This window comes from Odocoileus virginianus, chromosome 8 (genome assembly GCF_023699985.2).
Source record: "Odocoileus virginianus isolate 20LAN1187 ecotype Illinois chromosome 8, Ovbor_1.2, whole genome shotgun sequence".
Lineage (NCBI taxonomy): Eukaryota > Metazoa > Chordata > Mammalia > Artiodactyla > Cervidae > Odocoileus > Odocoileus virginianus.
In genome coordinates this window covers 56,794,972-56,822,429 of record NC_069681.1, presented here as the reverse complement: position 1 = coordinate 56,822,429, position 27,458 = coordinate 56,794,972, and the positions used below count along the sequence as shown (strand labels likewise).

Here is a 27,458-nt window from a genome sequence, read left to right as displayed (position 1 = left end):
AACCTGCATCTTTAAAGTCTCTCGCATTTCCAGGCAGGTTCTTTACAAGTGGCACCACCTGGAAAGCCCCATAAAGAACATAGTAACCATGGTTAACAGACAAGAGAGAAGTGCCAGCACTCAACCTGACGAAGTCATCTGAGGAGGCTCATCTCTTCAGCAACTCTCCAGGTAGTGAGAGAACCACCATTTGGGTTTAATTTGGCTTTTAACTGGGGAAGGAACTTTATCTTGTAAAGGAGCTCTGTTTCTAAAAGACCAATAGTCTATTTTCCCATCTCCCTTTCAGGAACACTCATGCTCCCTGCAGCCACTACAATCCCCACAGCAGCAGCCAGCTGAAAACCCGCAATTTTCAGTGTGATATATAAACCTGCCACTTACTACCCATATAAGGACAAATAAAGCAGAAAATTGACAAAAAATCTTTATCCAAGTGTAGAGTCGCCATATGGTGCAAAGTTGTCTCCATCATATCCTAATACAGACCCATGTAGGAACCAAAAGCCAATATATCTGCCCAGCCCCATCCACACCCAACACACACTGGTGGAAGAGACAGGAAAAGATGAGGAACAAACTCTATCTTACTTGCTTGCCTACTTACTTATTTGAAAGATGAATGGGAGACACAGCTCTCCTGATCCACAGCAGTAATGAAATCCTGCCAGGAAGAAATTATGAAGACCTCCTGCCCAAGGTCACATAACTCACTGTTTCTTCAGATTTCAAGACAGAAAATAAATTCTCCACTCTACCACCTGTGTAAGAGGCTGACCCATTAATGTTTGTTATTAGTTATTAACTATCTGACTCCCCCAATAGATTATCAACTTTGTGAAAATTGTCTGTGCACCACTATAGGCCAAGTGATTAGCAAAGTGTCTGACTTTGCTAATATTCAAGAAACGTTTGCTGAATGGGGACTTCCCTGGTGGTACGGTGGAAAGGAATCCACCTGCCAATGCAGGGGACATGAGTTCAATCCCTGGCCCTGGATGATTCCATGGGCTGAAAAGCAACTAAGCCCGTGTGCCAGCACTACTGAACCTGCACACTTACAGTCTGTGATCCACAACAAGGCACCGCGATGAGAAGTCTGTGCACCATAGCGTGAAAGGAGTCCCTGCTCTCCGCTAGAGAAAGCTCGTATGCAGCAGTGAAGACTCAGTACAACCAAAGATAGATAAATAATAAAAAAATATTTGGTGAATGAATATTACAGACTACTTAGCCATTATATTTTCAGTGTAAATTAATAAATATTTTGAGTTATATACCCATCTTCACTGAGTTTGGTCAGCATGAATCATTCCTCCTAAGGCAAGATCATTGAATTGATTTTCTTGAGATGTTGGCCTAATCGACCCACCTACATTATCTAGAAAACGCTGTGTATTGTATGTTTACTTATTGTTTGTTTGCTTGCTATTACTTCAGAAGCAGACTTGAATACTGGATTAATCATTTAATTGCAGTCCTTGGTTTGTGGCACACTTCATCATTGTTCTAAATCTAGCTCTTTTTAAAAATTTTTAATTTATGTATTTAGTTAATGACATAATAAAGACCATGAACTTACTTCCCAACCTGAACAACTAGACACGACCAGTTTACATCTACTTTAGTTCTTCCTCTACCCTGCTTCTATCTTCTAGCTTGAAAACAAGAGGGAACCACTGACTCTGCTTTTGGTTTTCATTCCCTTTATTTTTATGTTTTTATATGCATATGTTGCTGCTGTTTAGTCACTAAGTCGTGTCCAACTGTTTGTGACCCTATGGACGGTAGCCTGCCAGGCTGCTCTGTCCATTGGTTTTCCCAGGCAAGAATACTAGAGTAGGTTGCCATTTCCTTCTCCAGGGGATCTTCCCCACCCAGGGATCGAATTCATGTCTCCTGCATTGGCAGGCAGGTTCATTACCACTGAACCACCAGGAAAGCCCTGACCAGTCTGAGTACTCCTCAAAATTGCCAAGGCCAACAAAAACAAGGGAAATCTGAAACACTGTTACAGATAAGAGAAGCTTAAAGAGAAGTGATGACTAAATGTAACATCCTGTCCTATACAGGATCCTGGAGTAGAAAAATATATTAGGTATAAACCAAGGAAACCTAATGTATCAACACTGGTTCATCAATTGTAACAAATGTACCACACAAACTAGTAAGATATTAGGGCTTCCCTTGGACTGCAAGGAGATCAAACCAGTCCATCCTAAAGGAAATCAGTCCTGAATATTCATTGGAAGGACTGATGCTGAAGCTGAAGCTCCAGCACCTTGGCCACCTGATGCAGAGAACTGACTCACTGGAAAAGATCCTGATGCAGGGAAAGACTGAAGGCAGGAGAAGGGGACGACAGAGGATGATATGGTTGGATGGCATCACTGACTCGATGAACATGAGTTTGGGCAAGCTCCAGGAGTTGGTGATGGACAGGAAAGCCTGGCATGCTGCAGTCATTGGAGTCGCAGAGTCTAATGAGCTACTGAACTGAATTGAATATAAGATATTAAGGGAAATGGTGTGGAGTATATGGGAACTCTCTGTACTATCTTTGCAGTTTTTCTAAAATTTAAAACTTTAAAAAAAATTTATTAAAAAAATTTAAATACAAAATAAATTTTAAAAATTATTTGAAAATTCTGCTTAAGCACTTTTAAAAACAAAGCACAAGCATGTTGGAAGTTTCAACTATCTTGTCTTCTGCTCACATAAATCTGGTGTGTATGTTAACCTGTCTCAGTAGAAATGAAAGACAACATGAAAATATTTGAGTTTTACTTACTGAGCTTGGGGATAATCTGTTTCTCTTTGGAAACGAAATGATCATTTATACATTTTCTAACTAGAGAATGAGGAATTTTCCAAAAGTTTACATTTAAGTCAAATGTTTGAAACTTGAAACACATTTTCCCACAGAGATGTTGTTACAAACAGTGGTTAATTCCCAGGCTAACCACTGAAGCTCCTTAAACTCATAATAAGCAAAATAGATGTTTTCAATGAAAAGTGTAAAAACTGTACTATGGGGGGAAGAAAAACAAACTTGCCTTTGAAATTCAAAAGATAAATTTAAACATGCAATTTAAATTTATTCTCATTAAATTCATCACCCGGTGTTTGGATTAGAGGCTTACTTTGGGCCTCTTTGCACATAACCTTAAAACACCAAGAATGAGGATGGGAGAGAAGAGTGGAGGGTGTTAAACTCGAGTGGGTGGGCGATGGAAAGATTCTAAGCACAGCCTGGGAAGTCAAGTGTATGGTTTTAACTCAAGATTGGGTGGGCAGGTTTCTACTCTGATTTTGTTGGGGAGCGGGGGGAGGGTGGACAGGTACAGTGAAGTTGCTTGAATAATCATTAGAAGGACTGATGCTGAAGCTTCAACCCTTTAGTCACCTATTGCAAAGAGCCAACTCGTTGGAAAAGACCCTGATGCTGAGAAAGACTGAGGGCAGGAGAAGGGGGTAACAGAGGATGAGATGGTTGGATGGCATCATGACTCAATGGACACGAGTTTGAACAAACTCCAGTAGATAGTAAAGGACAGAGGAGCCTGGTACATTGCAGTTGCAAGGGGTTGCAAGGTTGGAGACAACTGAGCAGCTAGCTGAACAACAAAATGAAGTTGGTACCCGAAAGGACAGAAGCAGGGACAGAAGAGGGCTTTGCCTTCTCGTAACCCTACAATCTTTAGTGTGCTACTTTGCAAAGGGTAGATAACGGAGTACATCTGTGGGCAGCTGCTAAGCACGAACGACCAGTCGGCTAACCCTTCCTGCTGGTGGGGTCTGAGTATAAGGGTGGGCAGCCGAAGGCAGCAGACCTGGGCTCCTCATACTAGTGTGCTACCAAGCAGAGGACCAAGAAAGTGGATTCACGTAAAAGACCTGCGGGTATGCTAACAAGGTGTAAAGTGGACATAAAATTCCCAGCAGGGAGGGTCAGAAGAGGAAACAAAGGTAAGAGGTAGAAATGAAGTTTCTGGCAGTGGTGCCAGCCAAAATGTCAGACCCCAGCTGGGGTCACCATTTCTATAGCACAGTGAGGCCTGTTTGATGTATTTCAGGTTTGTCTATCCTGGTTTAGGGATGCACTACACATTTACTAAAGATACAACATTATACCATAAAAAGAATTGTAAGGACTTTTCAGAAGCATACATAAAAATCAATATTTTTATCGAGTATTTCTTTTAACAATTTTTTTCAGTATTTTTTGGCCACACCATGTAGCATGCTGGATCTTAGGTCCCTCAACCAGGGATGGAACTTAAGCCCTATGCATTGGGAGAGTGGAGTCTTAACCACTGGACTGCCAGGAAAGTCCCTCAAGTATTTTTTATAAAATGGTGTTTTTTAATAATGCAATATGAACTTAAAAATAATTTTTTAATTGCTCTTCCTCTCCCTCTTCATATACCCTCTCCATCAATGCTTACAATCCAATAAACATCTTTCCTTGATTTCCCTAATTTTACATTAAGAATTCAAATATATATTGAGTACATTTTACATGGTTTTATGAAATAACTGTAGGTGTTACCAGCAGGTGTATTAATACATATTGATAATGGCAGGTCAATGATATGCTATAGCAGAGATACAATGAATTTATTCAACCATTTATTCTTTATTATAGACAGTCGCTGCTTCCTTTATTTTGCTTTGTACTGCTTGAGGAAATGTTACAAAAAATCTTCATACAAATACCTTGTGTTATTCAAGTTATGTTCACTTGCTGTTGTAATGAACACTCTAAAAATCTCACTAGCTTACCACAACAAGAGTTTGTTTCTAGCTGACATCACTGCCTGGTGCAAGTCAGCCTGTTACCATGAGGAGTGTGCCTCCAGTCGTGATTCAGGGGATCCATCTTAATGGTTCACTATCTCAGATTTCTTCCTTTCCAGCATTCAACATGACAGAAAGCTTGGAAGACAAGGAAAGGTTCATGACAAAGACTGGATGTCACTTGGGACACGTCTGCCCCAGATTCCACTGGCTACAACCCAATCAGAGGCCTCAACCTAACTGCAAGGGAGGCTGGAAAATGCAGCCTTCCTGTGTGCCCAAACTGGAACTGGGTGAACATTTAGCCAAATTTGCAGATGTTTTTATATAGATTAGTGGCTTTATTCCAAAGGTTGTATTTCTCAACTGCAATTTCTAAGTTGCAAAATTTTTACATAATGTGTGTGTCTATATCACTTTGCGAAAAAGACCATAACTCCTGTCAGCGGAGTACAAATACTCAGAACCATTTTTGCTTTTCTAAATCTCCCTTCCAAAGGCGCTGAAAGACTAGAAACTCAATTGAACAGGATCCTGGTTTAACTTCCACAAATCAGAGGCACTCTCACTGAAACTAGAAGAGTGAAGAAAGCAGGCAGCCTTTATTTCATTCGAACCTGCTGACAGATGGCAGAAATGGCCTGTATAGTGGCTTCCAGGTGACATCCTGCATTATGCAGAGATTACTGGCAGGGGCTTTCCCTGAAATTCCTGCACTACTGGATTTTCTAAAAGCCAGCAATAATTTCTCATTCCCTCAGTCTTTCTGACAGTTACGTGAACATCTCATTTCTTGTATAAAAATCTCTTCTTCAAATATTTAAAGCAATTTGTTTATAGACTAGGAGCTAACTTACACATTAACACAGCAGGTCTTTTATTTTTGCTTAGGACCCATTTTTTTTCTCACATATGATTTTTTAATTCTTAAATTTCAAATATATTTGTTTCATATTACAGTTGTGGAATTGCTGTCTTCCCAAGCATTAGTTAACATATTCTATAACACTTCTAATTTTTATATTTTATAGTTAAATCATTAACTCATCTGAAATTTACTTGTGTATGTGCTATAACTGCTAGTATCATTTATTAAATTGTTTTCTCATCCAACTGAAATACCATCTTTGTCTCAAATATCTTGATCTATTTCTAGGCCACACAGTCTATTCCAGCGATCTGTTTAACTGAGCAATGCCATATAGTGTTGACTGCTGTGGTTTTATAAAATATTTTAACTGGTTTACAAATCTAAATTCAAAGGATCACCTAACACAATAATCTGTGTTACCAGGTTAACTCATTTGTATATAAATTCTTAATATGTCTGCATATACTTGAACTTTCTACAATATTAATAACAGAAACATCTGAATGCTTGGCTAATACAAGGGAGCAATGGCCAATCCTAACTTGATTCCAAATTTTTGAGAAGCAGCAGCCTCACTCTTCTCACTAACTGCTTTCATAGCAAGTGAATGTTATAAAGCTGAATTTGTAAAGTAATATTATCCTAATCAAATACTACTTTTTCCATTTATATATACTTTATATATAAGACTGTATATATAAAGGCATCTATATAAGAGCTTGTTTATAAAATGGGTAACACTACCAGCAATTTTTAAAACTGCTAGTTTAATACATAAACTTGTGTTACTTTTACTATTATTCAACTGCTTGATTTATTCTTTTATTAAGATATAATTCACATACCACAGAATTTACCCTTTAAACTATCCAAATCAGTGGCTCTTGGTACATTCACGAAGCTGTGCATCGATCACCACTTTGTAATTCCTGTTTGTCTGATTTTTTTTTATTATTATTTTAAAAAGTAGAAAACCAAAAGTATAATTTTCATTCAATAAATATCATTCGATCCTTAAGCAGCTTTGTTGCAGAAAGTGAAGTCCGTGATTTTAGATTATTTTCAGTTTAGAATCAGTTTTCACACAGTTTCAATAATTGCAGCAATTTCCTTGAATTGTCTGTAGAAATTCTGAGGAGAAAGGGGGAAACAATATTAATTTTGCTTTTAGAGGATTCTTTAGTTCTTTTAATTATGTCTGTCCAGCGGAGGGTCTATAACTTATTAAGTCTGCATTTTAATGTTAAATCCTCAACTATTATTATTCAAAGGTTACCATAAGAAGCAAAAGGTGTAATCTGGTGCAAGCAAAAATACTACTGTAGGATTGAATAATTAGCTCATAAATAAACTTTCTGAAAGCTTCCAACAAAGTTCTTTTGAGACCACACCAGAAAGATTTATTAACTGTCCAGAGCTGTCATAGACAATAAAGACTTTTAAAAAATGACACATTGGGTCCCAGGTTTTGAACCAGTTTTAATTTAGTGAAAGACTGCATTTCAGGGTGATTGATAGAGGCTGTCTTGTCAATTACAATAAGAGAGACCCAACACTGATAGCAGCTTATATGCGTGTGTGCTCAGTCACGTCTGACTATTTGCAATCACATGGACTGGGGCCTGCCAGGCTCCTCTGTCCATAGGATTTTCCAAGCAAGGATACTGGAGTGGATTGCTGTTTCCTTCTCCAGGGGATCTTTCTGACTCAGGGATTGAACCAGCATCTCTTGCGTCTCATGCATTAACACGAGGATTCTTTACCACTAGCGCCACCTGGATTTATATCCTATTTTCCCTCTTCTTTGGACTTAATTATCTATTTTGCTTCTTAAAAGAGTATCTGTATTTTGTTTTAATTCATGTGTGAATTTATTATGAAGGAGGAAGTAAATATTTGTTCAAAAACATATACTGATGATCATAATTTCAGCTACTAGAAAGATATTAATGAAAAGCTCAGAGACTGTTCCTTCATCGTTAGTTCTGTAATGGGACTAACAGGCTCTGACTGCCTGGTTAGCTATCAACCATGTAAGAACTAACTTTAAAAGAGCTATCCCATTTGTGATCTTTTTCCTGAGAAAATTTTAAGAGGTGGAATCTGGGAGCAAAAATGCAGTGAAGAAAAATAAGAATTAGGCCAGTATTATAAATTACAAAAGGACTGAAATCTGTATTCCTTTTTGAAGTGGATTTGGCCTTTATATTCAGCTGAAGGCTACTCATATATCACAACACACTGCATTTATTTCTTTTCAACCTAGTCTTAATTGCTTCCAAGACACGACTTCCCATTAATAGTGTTGAAACATGACACTTTTTTGTTCTAAAGTGGACATATCAGTTCGAAGAGAAAGAAATTAAAAGGAAAGAAAATCCTTAAAATCACTACCTCAAAAAGATAGCTGCACTCTCAGATTCAATGCAGCATTACTCACAATAGCCAAGGTATGGAAACAACCCAAGTGTCTCCTGACAGATGAATGGATAAAGAAAATGTGGTGTGTGTGTGTATATATATATATACATATATATATATATACACACACACACACACAGTACTATTCATCCTTTGAAAAGAAGGCAGTTGTGCTATTTTTGACAATATGGGTGAACCTGGAGGACAATTTGCTAAGTAAAATAAGCCAGACACAGAAAGACAAATACTGCATGATCTTACTTATGTGTAGAATCTAAAAAAAGTGGGATTCATGGTAACAGAGAGTAGATAGCAGTTACCAAGGCTGGGAAGGTGGAAGACATGAGGAAATGCTGGTCAAGAGGCAGAACTTTTCAGTTACAAGGTAAGTAAGCTCTGGGGACCTAAGGCACAGGTGCTGGCCACAGTTAATAATATAATAATGTATTACATGAAATCTGCTGGAGAAGAGATTTCAAGTTTTTACCACACACACACACAATGTTAATTACATGAGATGATGGATATGTAAATTAGTCTTGACAGTGGGAATCTTTTCATAATGTAAACATACACCCAAACATCACATAGTATACCTTATGTGTATGTAATTTCTGTCAATTTTACCTCAATGAAGCTGGGGGAAAATACAGTTTGTAAAAGAAATCAAAAGCATCCCAGAGGGCTTTCCCTTGTGGCTCAGTGATAAAGAATCTGCCTGCTAATGCAGGAGACATGGGTTCGATACCTGGTCCAGGGAGATCCCACATGCCTTGGAGCAACTAAGGCCAAGTGTCACAACCACTGAAGCCCATGTGCCTGTCCTCCATAACAAGAGAAGCCCATGTATTGCATCTAGCCCCCGCTTGCTGCAAATAGAGAAATGCCCGAGCAACAACAAAAATAAATAAATTACAAAAAAAGCATCCTTGAGTGGTATATGAGGAGCTTTTCTTAGAAGTCTGGGGTTCCAGTTCAAGATGGTGGAGTAGAAGGATGTGCACTCATCTCCTCTTGCAAGAGCACCAAAATTGCAACCAGCTGTTCAACAGCTATCAGCCTTCAACAGGAGGACGCTGGAACGCACCAAAAAACAATACCCCACATCCAAAGACAAAGAAGCCACGGAAGAGGGAGGGGCACAATCACAATAAAATCAAATCCCATACCCATTAGGTAGGCAACCCAGAAACTGGAGAACAATAATACCAAAGAGGTTCTCCCACTTGTGGAGTTTCTGAGCCCCACATCAGGGTTTCCAGCCTAGGGATCTGATAAAGGGACTAGGAATTCCCAGGGAATCTGACCTTGAAGGCCAGCAGGATTAAATTTTAGGACTTCCATAAGAATGGAGGAAACAGAGACTCCAGTCTTGGAGGGCACAAACAAATCTTCCACACACCTAGACCCAGAGGAAAGAAGCAGCAAACCCATAGGAGACCGAACCAAAACTACCCGCGAGTCTCAGAGGGTCTTCTGTGGATGCACGGGCTGGCAACATCTCGCCACAGGGACGGAGGCACTGGCAGCAGCAGTCCTGGGAGGCCCCCCTTGGCGTAAGCCCTCTTGGAGGCTGCCACTAACCCAACCATACAGCCCACAGACCCCAGGGCTGGCTCACCTCCGGCCAAATGACTAACAGGGAGGGTGCAACTCCACCCAGCAGCAGAAAACTGGATTAAAGATTTACTGAGCAAGGCCCTGCCCACCAGAGCAAGACCTAGCTTTTCCCACCTTCTCCCTCCTGTCAGGAAGCTTAAGATGCCTCTTAGCCTCATCCACCAGAGGGCAGACAGACGAAGCAAGAAGCACCACAGTCCCACGGTGATTAGGACAAAAACCGCATTACAGAAAGTTAATCAGGATGAAAAAGCACAGAGTTATAACCCAGAAGAAGGGACATGATAAAATCCCCCAAAACAATTAAATGAAGTAGAGATAGGCAGCTTTCTAGAAAAAAAATTCAAAATAACTATATTGAAGATGATCCAGGATCTCAGAAACAGAACAGAGAAAATGCAAGAAGTGTTTACCAAAGATCTAGAAGAACTAAAGAACAAACAGAGATGAACAATACACTAGAAGGAATCAATAGCAGAATAATGGAGGCAGAACGGATAAATGACCTGAGGGACAAAATGGTAGAAATCACTACCACAGAACAGAATACAGAAAAAGAATGAAAAAAAAAAAAAAATGAAAACAGCCTAAGAGAACTCTGGGACAACATTAAAGCACCAACATTCGTGTTACAGTGGTCTCAGGAGGAGGAAAGGGAAAGGACTTGGAAAAATATTTGAAGAAATAATAGCTGAAAACTTCCCTAAGATGGGAAAGGAAATAATCAACCAAGTCCAGGAAAAGCAGAGTCCCAGGCAGGATGAACCCAAGGAGGAACACCCCAAGACACACAGTTATTAAACTGACAAAGATAAAATATTAAAAGCAACAGGGGAAAAATGACACGCAACATACAAGGGAACTCCCATCAGGTTGTCAACTTATTTCTCAACAGAAACTCTACAAGCTGGAAGAGAAGGGCACGAAGTATTTAAAGTGATGAAAGGAAGAACCTACAACCAAGAATACTTTCCCCAGCAAGACTCTCCTTCAGATATGATGGAGAAGTCAAAAGCTTTCCAGACAAGCAAGTGTTAAGGGATTCAGCACCACCAAACCATCTTTACATGCTAAAGGAACTTCTCCAGACAGGAAACACAAGAGAAGGAAAAAACTTAGAGAAAATACACCTAAAAGAAAATGGAAATAGGATCATACATATCGATAATTACCTTAAATGTAAATGGATTGAATGCACCAACCAAAAGATACAGACTGGCCAGGCAGATGAAAATATATGCATGTATGCATTTCAACTTACCACATCACTCTGCTTGACCCCCCAAATTGTATGTAATTATTTTATATTGTTAGGTTAATCATGTTCCCATTATGGCATGCAACTGTAATTATCTTTTATTTTTTGCCTGGCTATTGATTGTGAAAACTGATAAACATCTTTTACTACTGTGATTATGTAACTATTACTCACTTAATACCATCATTGTATCATGATTGGTCAACAGAAAAATAATAGAATTCTGTATCACCAAAACTGCTATTTAATAGAAAAACTTGTAACCACTTTTTAAAATCCAGATGCATGTGAGAATTATCTTGGAATTTGGTAAAAAATACAAATGCCCAGGTACTACTTTTTTTCTTCAAAACCCCAGATATGTTTCTAATGAGCAGCCATGTTTAAAAACAACTGGACTATATGATGATCTTTTATTTTTATCTATTCCATATTCAGTGCTCCCATTTCACTTAGTTTCTGTTTTCCAATTTCTCCAACTTTTCTCTTTTTTTTCTTTTTGAAGTTCCTTCTCAAGTCTTTACCAAGTGCAGTAGAAAAGCTTTCGTATACATACCTATGTGTGTGTGTATCTATATAGTATGTGTAATATATATATATTTTAGAAAACATAAATTTTGTCTAACTAAAAAAATTATGACATTTTGATTCCACTTGATTTTGTATGACTAGAACGCTAGGTTTCTAATTTAAAAGAAACAGCAGATATACAACAAGCAACAAAGGTATACCATATAGCACAGGGAACAATAGTCAATATCTTGTAATAACCTATAATGGAAGATAATCTCAAAAATAATATCTGTGTGTGTATAACTGAATTACCTGCTGTGCACCTGAAACACGGTAAGTGAACCATACTTCTATAAAATATATATATTAAGGAGAAAAAAAAGAAGTCTGGGACCAATATATTTTCAGTTTTATAAAGAATTCTCATTACATTTCCATTTCACTCATCATGGTGGCCTTTCTTAGATTATTTGACTTTTTTAGAGTAGGAGGAGCTATAAGTAAGAATTCCTATCTATTCACTAACCATAGGTATCAAAATGAACAAACAAAAACAAAACTCTAAGGTCAGTTAAATTAGCCAAAGACAAAGCATTTTCCTGTGTGTACATTGAAAAGAAAATCTGATTTCTCATCTACCTTCTTTCTCCCTTTCTTGCTTACAGAAAAGAAGTGGAATAATAATATATATAACGGGCTTCCCAGGTGGTGCAGTGATAAAGAATCTGCCTGCCAATGCAAGAGACTCAACAGTTACAGGTTTGATCCCTTGGTCAGGAAGATCCCCTGGGGGATGAAATGGCAATCCACTCCAGTATTCTTGCCTGGATAATTCCATGGACAGAGGAGCCTGGTGGGCTTTACTCCACGGGCCCACAGAGAATTGGACACATCCAAGCAACTGAGTATACGCGTGCACACACGTACTAAAAGTAATAATAATATACATAACACGATGCTAAATATAAACTACTAAGTTACTCAAAACCCTAGCGGATAAAATTAGCTATCAAGTACTAGTACTAGTGGTCTGATCTGCATTTAGTAAACATTATTAGTCAGAAAATCCAAGGTCAACACTGTTCAAAGGTGAGATTCATTTAGCTTCATCATTCTTGAATATTAAGCCTAAGAAGAATAAAACAGTTAAATACAAAGTAAATACCCTGCTAGAAAAGATGCGAATTTCTTAAATACGCTCACAGATGAGTACTACGGAAGTGATGGAGTGTCAAAGTATACAAATTGAACATATTATATTGAAAATAATATATTAATAATTCCCAAATAAAACAAATTGAGATCTTTTGTATGTGTATACACATACAATAATAATGTAACTAAATGTAAAGCACTTAAAATTGCAAATAAAAATTTTTAATTTTCTCTTAAAAATGATTTTATGTATCTTTTTAAGCAGTAGTTATAGAATAACAGCTAAAACTGAATGAGTTATATCACAAACCTGAAACTGTGGGATTGTCATTTCAAAGGACTTGTTCTTCACTTGTCCTGAATGATCTGCCACTTTCAGCATCACTGCAACATAAGGATACTTAAGGGATCTGCAACTGTCAGAGCTCACAGCCATACCCAGCTTCCACTGAAAATCTATGAGCTGTAATGAAAGAATTCACAATAATACACCAGTTATAACATTGCCCTGAATGCAGGCATTTATTCAAATTTACTGCTCTCGAATTCAAGTTTTAACTTCAAGGCCAATCATAATAAAACAAAATGCCTTCAACTTAATATTGTTAGGGGGATAATAATCAAATGAGCATGGAGAGAGGCAAAGGGACACAAACGGCGTTGGAAAACAACAACACTGTCATGATTACAGAAGGGAAAACACAAAAACAAAATTTTCCACCAGATGCGTAATGGAGGGAGATGTGTCAGTATCATTTTCCTGTTTTTTCAGTCTGCTTCTGTCCTTAACGGGACTTTTGAATCATCTCTTATCTCATTTTCCTGTTCCACATATGTCCTTCCCGCATTTCACAACCCGGAAGTCCTAAAATGGAACATGCGTTATATACCATCTTCATATTTGACTGAGGCACACATGAGAACCATTCGTTTCCTTCCTCATCTCAGTCCTTGACCTGAAACCTTAGGCTATCATAAATACTGGGGAAGGTGGTTTTAGATTTCATCACTGCTGACGGATACCTGTCAGGTGATATGCTAGGCAGTCTACATGCATTAAATGCCACACTGAACCATCATACCATTACAGGCTAGTATTTCCATTTTGCAGATGATAAAACTGAATTTCAGAGAGCTGACATAATACGCACAAGGTCACAGATTTCTGGACTCATAGCTGAAACCAAAGTCTTTTGACTCCAAAGATTACATGCTTATTGACTACTGGGTTCCTCAATACTTTCCAGCTAATTCTTTTCTGATTGCTCAGTGTTTCCATGACACAAAGCAGGACTGGAGAAATGCAGCCCTTAACACAGAGCTCAAACCTTAAGACAGTACACGGAAGAAAATTTTGTATCTTGTACCCAAAGCTTAGGCAGATAGGTAGGACACAGTAGGCATTTACCAAAAATACCTATTGACGAATACCTTTTGCGACCAAATGAATGCTTACTGGGCAAACAGCTTTACTTTTTATAAAAGGTGGGTTTAGTATAAGGACCAAACTTTCCTCCCATCTTTAGACTGGCTTTAGACGAAATCAGCTACAGTATGAAGGCCAGGCTGGTCCTGATAAAAGGTTAACATCTTTGATAAGTAAAAAGACTGTATAGGTCCTTTTTAAATAAAAGTTTCCCATACAAAAATAGAGAAAGGATAATGGGTAAACAAGAAAAGAACTACAAGCTGATAAATATATGGAAAGGAAACAGGAAAATGCACATTTAAACCACAAAGAGATATCACTACACACCCACCAAAATAGCACAATTTTAAGTTTGACAATTCTAAAACTGGAATGGAAGGATGTGTCACAGTGCACTGATGGTAGTCTAAACTGGGCCAGTCTTTCAGAAAATTAGCTTCACTTAAACTGAAGTTATACATGTCCAGAGATCCAGTCAGTCAATTACTAGGGATAAAACCTAGAAAAACAAGATACTTATATAATAAAGTTCTCAGAAGTTATATTCAAAATAGCCCTAAACTACAGATAACTCAGATGTTCATCAGTAATAAATAAAATACTGCACAGCAATGAAAATGAATGAACTTCAACTACCCTTAACACAAAAAAATCTTGAAAGAGACAAGTCAAAAATTTAATTATTCCATTCACTTAAAACTTGAAAAAAAGGAAATGTGATTTTTTATAGATGCGTACACAGATGGCAAAACTATGGAAAAAAGCAAGACTATGATGATTACAAAAGAATAATCATTACCTCCAGGGAGGAAAGTGGAGGATATTTGATTGGCGAGGGGCATATGGTGAGCTTCTAGAGTACTGTGTGGCAGTGGGTTAGTCACTAAGTTATGACCGACTCCTGCGATCTCATGGACAGTAGCCTGCCAGGCTCCTTTGTCCATTGGATTTCCCAGACAAGAATCCTGGAGTGGACTGCCATTCCCTTCTCCAAGGGGTCTTCCTGACTCAGGGATCGAACCCGCATCTTCCGCACTGCAAGAGGATTCTTTACCTCTGAGCCACCAGGGAAAGGTAGTGGTACTGTTGTATTTCTTGCATTTTGATTGTAATTACATAGATGTTCACCTTTAAATTACCCATTTTTTTGGTAACTATTTGAGGAGATGGAGGTTAATTAAATATACTGTGGTAATCGTCCTGCAGTATATGTATGTCAAGTCATTATGCAGAGCTGTATTTCGATTATATCTCAATACAACTAGAAACAATAAAATTATTCATTAAACAATTCCTATGTCATGTATGTTTTGGTATATATGTTACCTTGCACACGTAGCAGAAGAAGGGGAGGATATGTCAGTGAGCCCCACATTTCCGGTTGAAAGGAAAATTTTATTGAAAGGAAAGCATTAGTGGGGATAAAGTTCAGGTTTGAAGAATAACAGAACTGAAAATGAGAGGGAAAAAAATGTTTCATATATTCCTTAAATATACACTGAGCAAAGATCTAATGCTTGGTAAATATTAAGCTGAACCAACTAGAGATGAAGACAGTTGATATCTGGCTAAGGGGCAGAGCATTTATCTGTCTTCAAGTGAAAGGTGCTTATAAGAAAGTATGGAAAATAAAGCTGACAAAAGTTCAAGAATCAAGAGGCCATAACTTTTTGCAAAATTGTACAAGTTTTCAAAATACTCTCATTTAGAGTTGACTCTTTAAAAATGTGGGTTTGAATGCAGGGATCCACTTACACACAGATGCTTTTTAATAGTAAATAGCAGAGTACTACATGGTCTGCAGCTGGTTGAATCCACATATAAGCAGAGGAACCCAGGATATGGGGGACCAACTATAAATTACATATTGACTAATCTCTATACTATTCAACAGTCAACTGTATTTTATCTTATTATGAAAAACATTATCATGTCAGTCATTTAAACTTTTTCAATTGGCAATGGGTACTCACTAAAAGTTTCTGAGTACAGAGAACAGTATGAAAGTACTGATTTAAAAATATTCATCTGGTGGCAGCAGAACACAGTAATCCAGGTTCAAGGTTTTCTGTACCGGAACTACAGTGGTGACAAGTAGGATTAAGCTTATCAATAAAAGAATGACTTGACAGGTCTTGATGATTGTCTGCAGGGTTAAGGGAGGTATCAAACACAACTATAAAAGTTTGAGCCTGAATGACTAGGAGAATATATCATACAGGAACCAGGACTTTTTATATTTTAAGTCTAAAAGTATTATCAAAAAGTGATAATTAATCTTTATGAGAAAAGAATTTAAAAAACAATGAATATATGTATATGTATATATAACTTAATCACTTTGCTGTACATCCAAAACACAATATTGTAAATCAACCATACTCCAATAAAATTAACAAAAAAAAAGGGGGTAAGGAATATCTAAATAGAATGTTCGCTAAGCAGCTAGAAATTCCAGAACAGACCTCAAAGGAGTTCATGATTAGAGATATCATTGTATATCAGTTAGATGGTGACATTCAGAAACCTAACCAATCATTTTTTAAATGTATTTGGCCATACAACTCATTGATGCAAGAAGTTATATTTTTACTGGCCACAATAAAATGATAAAGTAAAATATTGAAAAGTCTGAAATAAAACTCTGGATTATCCAGAACATTTCAAGCAGAACAGCAATTAAAGAATACAATGTTGGAATTCACTGACCATTATGATGGTGGAACTGGCAGATGGGAAAATAGGGAGAGCTGTCATTTACTGTGGGGAAAAAGAGCTTTTTACATGGGGAAAACAGCTGGGATTAAGTTTATGGGATGAGAATTTCCCAAATTATAAACTGAATATTTACATGCAAATTAAAAACAAGACTTCTAATAAGAGTGGTTGAGCCTTAAATAGGAATTAGCTGCAGACAAGATTTTCAAAAGAATAAAAAAGAAAAAAAAAAAACCAGGGCTATGGAGAATATTAAAAATAAAGCAATATAGTTCAAATTTCTTATAGAATGAAGGAAACAATTTTAAAAGAAAAAATACAGAAAAACCCAGTAGTAAAAAATTAAAAAAAAAAAAGAATATCCATAAGTAACATGAATATAAAGAAAAAAAAAAATCAAGATGCAAGTATAGCTAAAAAGATAAACAAAAAAATTAACTGTAGTCTGTCACACTAAAATTAGTTGACAAGCTGGCTTATATCTCAACATTCAAAAAACAAAGATCATGGCATCTGGTCCCATGACTTCATGGTAAATAGGTGAGGAAAAAACGAAAACAGTGGCAGATTTTCTTTTCTTGGGCTCCAAAATCACTGCGGATAGTGACCTCAGCCATGAAATTCAAAGACACTTGCTCCTTGGAAGAAAAGCTATGACAAACTTAGACAGCATATTCAAATATTCAAAAGCAGAGACATCATTTTGCCTACAAAGGACCATATAGTCAAAGCTATGGTTTTTCCAGTAGTCATGTATGGATGTGAGAACTGGACTATAAAGAAGGCTGAGCATCAAAGAACTGATGCTTTTGAATTGAGATGCTGGAGAAGATGCTTGAGAGTCCCTTGGACAGCAAGGAAATCAAGCCAGTCAATCCTAAAGGAAATCAACCCTGAATATTCATTGGAAGGACTGATGCTGAAGCTGAAGCTCCAGTGCTTTGGCCACCTTACACAAATAGCCAACTCATTGGAAAAGGCCGTGATGCTGGGAAAATACTGAGGGCAAGAGGAGAAGGGGTTGACAGAGGATGAGATGGTTGGATGCCATCACCAACTCAATAGGCATGAGTTTGAGCAAACTGCAGGAGATAATGAAGAACAGGGAGGCCCAGCATGCTGCAATACATGGGGTCACAAAGAGTTGGACACAACTTAGCAACTGAACAATAACAAGAAATTATGGCTGAAGTTATCAGTAACATGAAAACATCACAAAACTGTGTACAAAGAAAAAAATTTTAAGAACATTTCAGTTTAAATTTAACTTTTATTTTTCAAAACACAACCTAGGAGAACATTTAAAAAATAATTATGCAAAACTCTGTCATCTGAAAAACTATCGTCATATTCCTGTATCCTCATTCCTAGTTTTTGTATGCAAGTTTTATAGCCAGAATCACAAAATACACACTTATATGTTCTCTCCTTTCTTAAATGAAAGTTTTCAAATGGAAAGTATTCTGTACACATTAATTGCTCTCAAACGTACTATAAGGAAAAGATTGGTTAAGCAACTCATCCAAGGATACAAACCTAATAGAGCTGGTATTCAAATCCAAATTTGTCTGATTCCATATCCCAGCCCTTTTCATTCTATCAATACTTAGCTGCAACAAGACAATGATTCAGAATTACATGAAGTTCTAATAGGTAAAGAAAAGCAGACACGTCTGGGATGGGGCAAGAAAGTTTAGCATCTTCTAAATGCTAGACCTGAACTGTCCAATACAGTAGCCACTAGCCACCTGTGAATATTATTAGCTCTAGTATAAGCAGACAATGTTTGCTAAGCCTTTCTCATCTTCTTCAGCAGCACCTTCATCCATGCTTTGATTTTCTTCATAGGACTTACTGATTTTGTTTAGTTGCTAAATCATGTCCAACTCTTTGTGACCCCCATGGACTGTTAGCCCACCAGGCTCCTCTGTCCGTGGAATTTCTCAGGCAAGAATATTGGAGTGGGTTGCCATTTCCTTCTCCTGGGGATCTTCCTGACCCAGGCACTGTATCTGGGTCTCCTACATTGGCAGGCGGATTCTTTACTGCTGAGCACCAGGGAAGCCTTTAGAACAGTTTCTAAAATCATGTTAATTATGGTTCATCCTCTATGTCCCCATAAGGGGAAATGGCCTTATCAATCTAGTTACTACTGAATCTACTGTAACATTATCTGATCTGATACAAACTGAATGTTCAAATAAGTTATCTGTTGAACTAATATGTTTAGAGATTCAGGGGTATATGGTAAGTGATCTCCAAAGACAGTTTCCAACAACTAATTCCACTCCTCTCTGTAAGTACACGTCACTCCTCACATCAAGAAGGGGGCCTTATTTTCTCCCTGCACAGATCTGAGCCGTCCCTGTGCTTGTTCTGACAAGTAGAATGTGGCAGAAGAGGTGCTCTGGAACCTGTGAGCCTGAGCCTTAGGAGAACTGGAAGTGTGTGCTTCCTTCTTCATGGAATGCTGGATCTTGGGACCTACCCACTTGGAACCCAGCCACCATGATGTGAGCAGCCACATGAGGAAGAACCAAATCACGCCTATGATCAGCTCCAACTGAGCTCTCAGGCCAGGTCGTGACTAGCACGTGAGACCTCTTCACTTCCGGCCCAGTTAGGCTCCTGGATGACTGGAGTCCCAGCTGACCTGAGAGGGCGTAGAAACCACCACCCAGCTAAGCCCAGTTAAACCACAGACTCATGAGAAATAATTAAACAGCTGTTTTAAGTCACTAAGTTTGGGGTGGTTTGTCATGCGGTGACAGATAACTCAAACAGAGCAAACACAACTAGCTGAAAATAGCTTTGTTAATAAACTTACTAAGATACATGATGATTTATCAAAAATGAATTCTCAAAACTAGCTAATCTGAACTCTATTCATTTATAGAAACTGTAGCAAATACAAATAATTAAAACAATGTTTTAATCACCTATTTTCCAAGTGGCTCAGGTTTGAAACTTCAGTTAACTTTGATTTTTCTCTCTCTCCAACACAAAACATTTACGAATTCCTAGGTACTCAAGATCTGATTTCGGTCAATGCCACTGACATTTACTCCCTGCTTCCCAATCTCACCATTACAAAGTCTTTTAAAAAGCCTGCCTTCAGACTTCCCTGCTGGTCCGCTGGTTAAGACACCACCTGCCAATGCAGGGGACACAGCTGCAACCCCTGGTCGGAGAAGACCCCACAAGCCATGGGGCAACCGAGCCTGTGCACAGCGACTGAGGCCCACACTCCGAAGACCATGAGCCACAACTACTGAAACCTGTGTGCCTAGAGCCCGTGCCCCACAAAAGAAGCCACCGCAATGAGAAGCCTGTGCGTCGCAAGGAAGAGTAGCCCCCACTCGCAACAACTAGAGAAAGCCTGCATTCAGCAACGAAGACTCAAGAGCAGCCAAAAATGAGATAAACAAATGACTTTAAAAAAAAAAAAACAAGCTTGCCTTCAATTTTACTGAGGCCTCCTAATCAGTTTCTTGCATTTGGTCTTTCTCAACTCCAACCCAGAGGAGACTCTAAACACTACTTACAAATGAACCAAATCTAGCATCACAGGTCAAAACCCTACTGCCTTGGGAACTAGTTACAACCCTTCCCCTAGCAGTTAAGTCCCCTCACAGCATGGTTCCCAAATCACTTTCGTGCTCAAGCTTGACCGCATCCTTTCTTTACGTTTTCAGTCTTTACACTTTTTTCATGCTGCCCCTTCCTCTAGAATACAACTCTCAAAGGTCTATCTAAAATTCAAAATGCCTCCCAGTTTTCCCTGCTCTGTGAAGTCCTTCATGGTTTACTCAACCTTTCTATGAATGTTCATGTCACTTTTTACACCGCAGCACTTAGAACATTCTGCCTTGAAAAGTGCTCATCTGTGAATCTGTGTCCCTCCCCCACCGTCTACCAGACTGTAGGTCCCTGAGGGGAGTTCATACATCCTCAAGTGACTTGTAGCTCCCAATACAACACACAGGAGAACAAGAACAGTCGTACATTTTATAAATTATTACACAAACTGTACAAAAATTTAAGCCACTGTCTCATATATATTATGTTAGGTGACGATAGTGGTAAAGAACCCACTTGCCAATGCGGGAGATTCAAGAGATGCAGGTTTGATCCCTGGGTTGGGAAGATCCCCTGGAGAAGGGAATGGTAACCCACTCCAGGATTCTTGCCTGGAGCATCCCATGGACAAAGGAGCCTGGTGGGCTAGAATCCATGAGGTCACAGAGTCAGACACAACTGAAGCGACTTAGCTTGCACACGTATCTCATAAATAGGAAGAGGGAAAATGGCACTAGATGTCATGTGTCAATATACATCCTTCTGTTGATTTATAGTATAAAATTAGCAAGAAGGAAAGCAATAAAATGTTGCAACAATCATTCATCTATGATAAGGAATTCTAATTAGACATCTATAAAAGGGAACGGTGAATTAGTTCAAAACAATGATTTTAAGTATCGGAATGTGAAGCAAAGAGTAACCTTAGACCTCCTGGTACTGGACAAGATAGGATGGTTTGTTAAATTTAACAAGTTCAGACTCAAGTCAACAGACCTGAGTTTGAATTTCACCTCTGCATCCTTCTACCCGTGTTACTATGTCTCTATGCCCCAATATTCAGTGAAGTACTTAGGAAACAATAGCAATACTATGTTCTAGGCACTGGGACTATTAAAAAAAAAAAGTTCCTGACCTCAGAAACTTACATTCTAGTAGGGAAGACAGCCAATAAGCAAATACATATACAATATGGTTGTGTGAAAAAAAAAAATTTTTTTTTGCCACACATCCTAGCATACAGTCTCGTAGTGCCTCAGCCAGGGATGGAAACTGCACCCCTTGCAGTGGGAACTCAGAGTCTTAATCACTGAAAGTCCCCAGAGGTTTTTTAAATGCACGTAAAGGGACAGAGTGACCAGGAAGGCTATTGAGTTAGAGCCTTGGGCAGATGTCTATGAGGAGATGATTTCTGAATACAGAGACACCTGAGTCAAGAGAAGGAAAAAGCCAGATGGATACCTGGAGAAAGAAGCATTCTGGACAGAGGGAGAAGCACGCCTAGCATGTGCAGGGAACAACGAGGCTGGAGTGGCATGAGCTAGAAGAGTGTGGAAGAGACAGAGTCATTTTTTGAAGAGCCTTTAGGCCAAGGAAAATACTTAAGACTTTTTTCTAGTGAGACAGAAATTCTCTCTTATAATGGGCTTCAAGAAGGGAAAAGACCTGGTCTAGATGGCAAAAGTCCCTCCAGATTGATGAATAGCACATGGAAGTTTTAAGAAGAAAAACAAAAAGACTAAACTGTGAGCCAAATGTAGTATCTATGGGTTTCCCTGGTGGCTCAGTGGCACAGAATCCGCCTGCAATACAGGAGACACGGGTTCAATCTCTGGGTCATGAAGATCCCCCGGAGGAGAACATGGAAACCCACTCAAGTATTTTTGCCTGGGAAAGCCCATGGACAGAGGAGCCTGGCAGGCTACAGTCCACAGGGACACAAAGAGCTAGACATGACTTGTGACTAAACAACATCATCTACGCAAGAAGATGGTGGCAGCAAGGGGAGATAAATTTAGAGAATGACTGAGAATGATTGCTGATGGACTCTATGTGGGGTGTGAACTCTCACTGGACGTATGGTCCCAATTAATCTTGCTGATTTTTATATTGGTGAGATATATTTAAAGACAGAAGGTATTGGAGAAGGAAACGGCAACCCACTCCAGTATTCTTGCCTGGAGAATCCCATGGACGGAGGAGCTTGGCAGGCTACAGTCCACGGGGTTGCAAAGAGTCAGACATGACTGAGCGACTTCACTTTATTACAGCTCAAACAACTTAAACTAGTTTTAGCCCTAAAAATGAGCTATATCTGGTACACTGTAGCATATACTACAAACAGAAAGTGACTTATTGCTAGGTCAAGGATTTTTCTCCTTACAATACTACTAAATACACATAACCATTTTGTCTGTATTTTAAAACATACCAAAAAATACATCATGAACTATGAACAAAAATGTTCCATTTGGGTTCCTGGAGGTAAAACAGAAGTGTGAGGTCCCCCTAACGACTCGGGGTAGGAGGTGGGGTAACTGAGATTTTTAACTCACACCTGTCTACACTGAGCCTCCCAAGAATTCATCAAATACAGTTCGGGTCTTCCTACCCTGGCACTGGATTTTACGGAGGTTTCTGTTGTGGCAAGCTGTGATTCTCTGTATTCACCTGTCTCTCCAATTCCAGGCACAGCAGTTTGCCCTGTGACCTCACTTTTCTGACAAATCCAGGAAGAGCTGTTCATTTTTCAGTCTGTTCGGCTTTTCACTTATTTTAAAGAAGAGTGATGACTTCCAAACTCCTTACACACTGGACCAGAAACCAGAAGTCAGTCACTTTTTATAATTTTATTCATAAAAGTTCAAACATCTCTTGTTAGATTTATTGTAAGGCACTTCTGACATACTGTTATAAATGACATCTTTTCAAAAATATTTTTCAACTCTCTGTGTTTGAACTACAGAAAAACACTGAATCATCTTCCTAAACTCTAATATCATTTCTAATAGTTGACTTGTAAATTATCTTGGCTTTTTCTATGCACAATCATATAACATGTGAACGAAGGCATGAAAGGGATGTGGAGCGGACTGAATAACAATCCCCAAAGATGTCCACATTGCAATTCCCAGAAACCTGTGAATATGTTACTTTACATAACAGACTCTGTAGATATGTCTAAATTAAAGATCTTGATGTGGAGAGGTTTTTCTGGATTAGCCAGCTGGGCTTTAGAAGAAAGTGGAGAAGGGTCAGCATCAAAAAAGGCAATATGGTGATGAAAGCAGAAAGACAGGTGATGACAGAAGCAGAGGCCGGAAGGATGCGCTTTGAAGATAGAAGAGGCCACAGGGAAGGAATGCAGGAAGCTGCAACAGACAAGGAAACAGATTCTCCCCTAAAACTTCCAGAAGAAACACAGCCCTGCTGATACCTTGACTTTAGTTCCACAAGACGAATTTTGGGCTTTTTAAAAATTTTTTAATTGGAGTAAAACTGCTTTACAAAGTTGTGTTTCTGCCGTACAATGCAAATCAGTCATAATTATACACATATCCCCTCCCTCTTGATAATTTTGAACTTCTGATCTCCAGCACTATAAAAATAAATGTGTTGTTTCAAACACACCTTCCCCTTCACCCTCCCCCTTCAAAAAAAGGTTCAATATTTAAAATTGCAATAATCCAGTATATCAGTCCAGTATATCAATAATCAGTATATCAGTATATCAGTGTTCACTGGAAGGACTGATGTTGAAGCTGAAACTCCAACACTTTGGCCACCTGATGTGGAGAGCTGACTCATTTGAAAAGACCCTGATGCAGGGAAAGATTGAGGGCAGGAGAAGGGGACGACAGAGGATGAGATGGCTGGATGGCATCACCGACTCGATGGACATGGGTTTGGGTGGACTCTGGGAGTTGGCGCTGGACAGGGAGGCCTGCCGTGCTGCAGTTCATGGGGTCGCAAAGAGTCAGACATGACTGAGCGACTGAACTGAAACTGAAAATCCAGTATACTTCAGTCTCAGGATACCTTACTCAAACAAACATATGATTTAATTCAAGAGAATGGTTGAGATGATTTATGACACAATGAATCAAAGTTATTAAGCAATAACTCTGAGCAAAGACAGACAGGGGGTTGACTACTATCTGAGTTTCCTGCAGTCTCTCAGGAATCCTCAGAAACAACAGCAAGATCGGCTGGAGCCAGATGTCATAGGGCAGTCAAAGGACATCTCTCAGTCCCTATGGTTTCGTTATTTATCTCAGCCCTTTCTTATATTTTTGTGGTCCTGGGTAATTTCTGTGTTTAAAACACTCTAGTTTTCGTACTCTTCTGGGTAGTGTTACACGTTACTTGCTAGAAAGAATTTATTAGTTGAAACAAGACAGGAACTCTTGCAACAAAGAAACAGTTCTACGATATACTTAAAAATTCAAATTCTTATCCCAAGCATAAAAAATACAAACACCGAAAGGTTAAAGAGAGAAACTCTTCATCTTCAACAAACTGCTTTTTAGGGGCTAAGAAAATGTTTGCGGTGCTATCTTTGTAAATTTTAACCATTTCTTCTCTGTATATATTACATGCCCAAATACTGTGCATCTAGTGTCGCATCAACGGCGCTTAATCAATAAAGAACAGTATCTGGCCTGTGCTCTTTGGGCTGGAGTGGTTGGGGGCGATTAGTGGCTACAAGCTCAGGAGCAAAGTGGAAGGAGCAATCAGGAAGGCGGGGTGAAACTCAGGGGCTCGCGGACACAGGCCTTGGCAGAGGGGAGTGCTAGAGAAGCCTCACGGTGGCATCGTCCCGCGCGCGGCTGCCGGCGGCGGGCGAAGGGCCAGGTTCAGTCGCCCGTCCCGTGCCCAGCAGAGCCGGGCGGAGGACGGGACTGGATGGCCACTCACTCACCTGGTTGGTGACCTGAAATGGAAGCAGAAAACACAATTAAGGGAACAGTCTTTCTTGTTTCGGAGCCCGCTGCCCCAGTTCCTTCCAAGCCAGACCTTACCTTGGACTTAGCATCCAACTGGGGCTCACCGGACTCCTCCATAACACGGTTCAGAGATCCCACCATCCACTCAGGTGGTCGCTCCCAGGAGCCACAAACACTTCCGCTTCCTCTTCCCGCCCCTCGAGGCCCGGAGCACGCAGGGTACGTGGGGGAGGAATACAAACATCTTTGTATTCGTCTCCTTAGTCTCAATCAGACATTAGTTTTATGGAGCCCATCAGTAATAAAGAAAATACTGTAAAGGAAAAGGTTTTAATATTTGGCATATAACCTGTGAAGGGAAGGAGCGATTATCTTCAGGATGCCGCCGCCCCCTACCTATCCCATAGACATGGACTCATCCTGTCTGCCACCCACAGCGCCTTCTGCGCAAGCGCAGACTTGTGGCGGCGCAGACTGGTTAGAAATCGATGCTAGTTCAGTTCAGTCCCTCAGTCGGGTCCGACTGTTTGTGACCCCATGGGCTGCAGCACGCCAGGCATTCCTGTCCATCACCAACTCCCGGAGTTTACTCAAACTCATGTCCATTGAGTCGGTGATGCCATCCAACTATCTCATCCTCTGTCGTCCCCTTCTCCTCCCGCCTTCAATCTTTCCCAGCATCAGGGAGTTAGTTCTTCGCATCAAGTGGCCAAAGTATTGGAGTTTCAGCTTCAGCATCAGTCCTTACAGAGTCTCATTTTAAAAAGGAGACCTGATAGGTTAAATGCCTGGCTTATAGAAACATGATAATATTAGGGTAGTCATGATTTCTTATTGTGGGTACACTATTTTATCCATACTGCCGAAAAATGAGGCCAAATTATATTAGGTTTTGATATGTTCTTAAGAATTGCAAAAAGGCGTTTTAGGATGGTTGCTTGGCAATGAAACACAGGCTAAAGGCAGATGACAGGGTCTCTACACATAAAGAAAGCTGGACGTATTCCTACTGGGATAAATAATAATAAGACAGCAATCATAGTGGTGTGCCATGAATAAGTTACAGGTGTGCAGAGAAACCGACCCTCTCCAATAGCTCCAGGGAAAGAAGGGTGGGGCCTTGTCTTAGAAGATTCCCTGGGCTAGTTCTGACTGCTTTGTCAACCTTATTTGATTAAGTCAGGTGCTGAAATCCCAGATTTCCTCAATTGTTAGCTGCATATTTTTTCTAATTTGACTCCTCAGAAATCATACTGCACGTTGCTTCAGATGGCTCCTTACAATGGCAGATAGTCAGGCAGCAGGTGTGACTCAGCTGTCTTTGCATGTGTGTGCATGCACACACTTGGTTATAGCTGTTCAACACTTCTATTGAATTACGGGTATTGTTGGCTGTGTACATACCATGTTCAAATGCCATGTGAAATGCCTTTTAAAAGATTATGCTGTGATTTGGCATAACAGAAAGCTACCAGGAATGGAACCAGGCAGGAAAGAGAACAGTGGGTTGGTTGTAAACTTATACCAATAAGGCAAATATGGCTTATTGGAAGAAGGACCAAAATTCCACGTCTTCTTACAAATCAACCGAATTACAATTTCCAAAAACGTGAGTAGACTTAAGTAAATAAAACAAAAAGGTTGGTGGTTCAGTGGCTAAGACTCCTCACTCCCAATGCAGGGGCCCTGGGTTCAATCCCCAGTCAAGGAACTAGATCCCACATGCTGCAACTAAATAAATAATTAAAAAAAAAAAAAAAGGTTGCTTATTTCAGTTCAAGGTTGGAGAAGTTGCCAGATCCCTCAATACAAGAAAGAACTTGATAAAAATAAGAGCAGTTTTAGGGTCTCAAATACTTTTATTAAGACATCAAACATCAATTTGTCAAAAACTTCCTGATGTGTTTGAATAGAAGCTGCCAAATTTGTAATAATTGCTGGGAAAATGAGACTATGAGTTTAGTCATGTAGGAAATAACATTTTTGCAGGTAACAACTACATGTTTTTATTTGGTTATTTGAATTTGGGGCAGCTGTATCAACTGACACCTGGTTACTCCTCTGAATTTGAGTATGAAAATTTGGGGCAGATCTAGCAATTAGGTGTTGCTGTATAAACCCTGCCACCACCACCACCACAAATTCCCA

General features: G+C 39.3%; 2 protein-coding genes across 2 annotated transcripts in view; both read right to left on the bottom strand.

Moving 5' to 3' along the window:
• The window catches only part of TBC1D4 (TBC1 domain family member 4), a 244,429-nt gene extending 237,826 nt beyond the window's left edge, over positions 1-6,603 (bottom strand). Inside the window, exon 1 of the mRNA XM_070471565.1 lies at positions 6,517-6,603. The gene's annotated coding sequence lies outside the window, so the exon portion shown is untranslated. The remainder of the gene's footprint in view (positions 1-6,516) is intronic.
• Positions 6,598-25,518, bottom strand: COMMD6 (COMM domain containing 6). Its single transcript, XM_070471572.1, has 4 exons — positions 25,386-25,518; positions 25,286-25,297; positions 12,949-13,101; positions 6,598-6,802 (listed from the first exon to the last, which is right to left on the bottom strand). Exons 1-4 carry the CDS (start codon positions 25,449-25,451, stop codon positions 6,752-6,754), a joined length of 282 nt encoding a protein of 93 aa, XP_070327673.1. The 5' UTR covers positions 25,452-25,518; the 3' UTR covers positions 6,598-6,751.
• Positions 25,519-27,458: the final 1,940 nt, after the last annotated feature.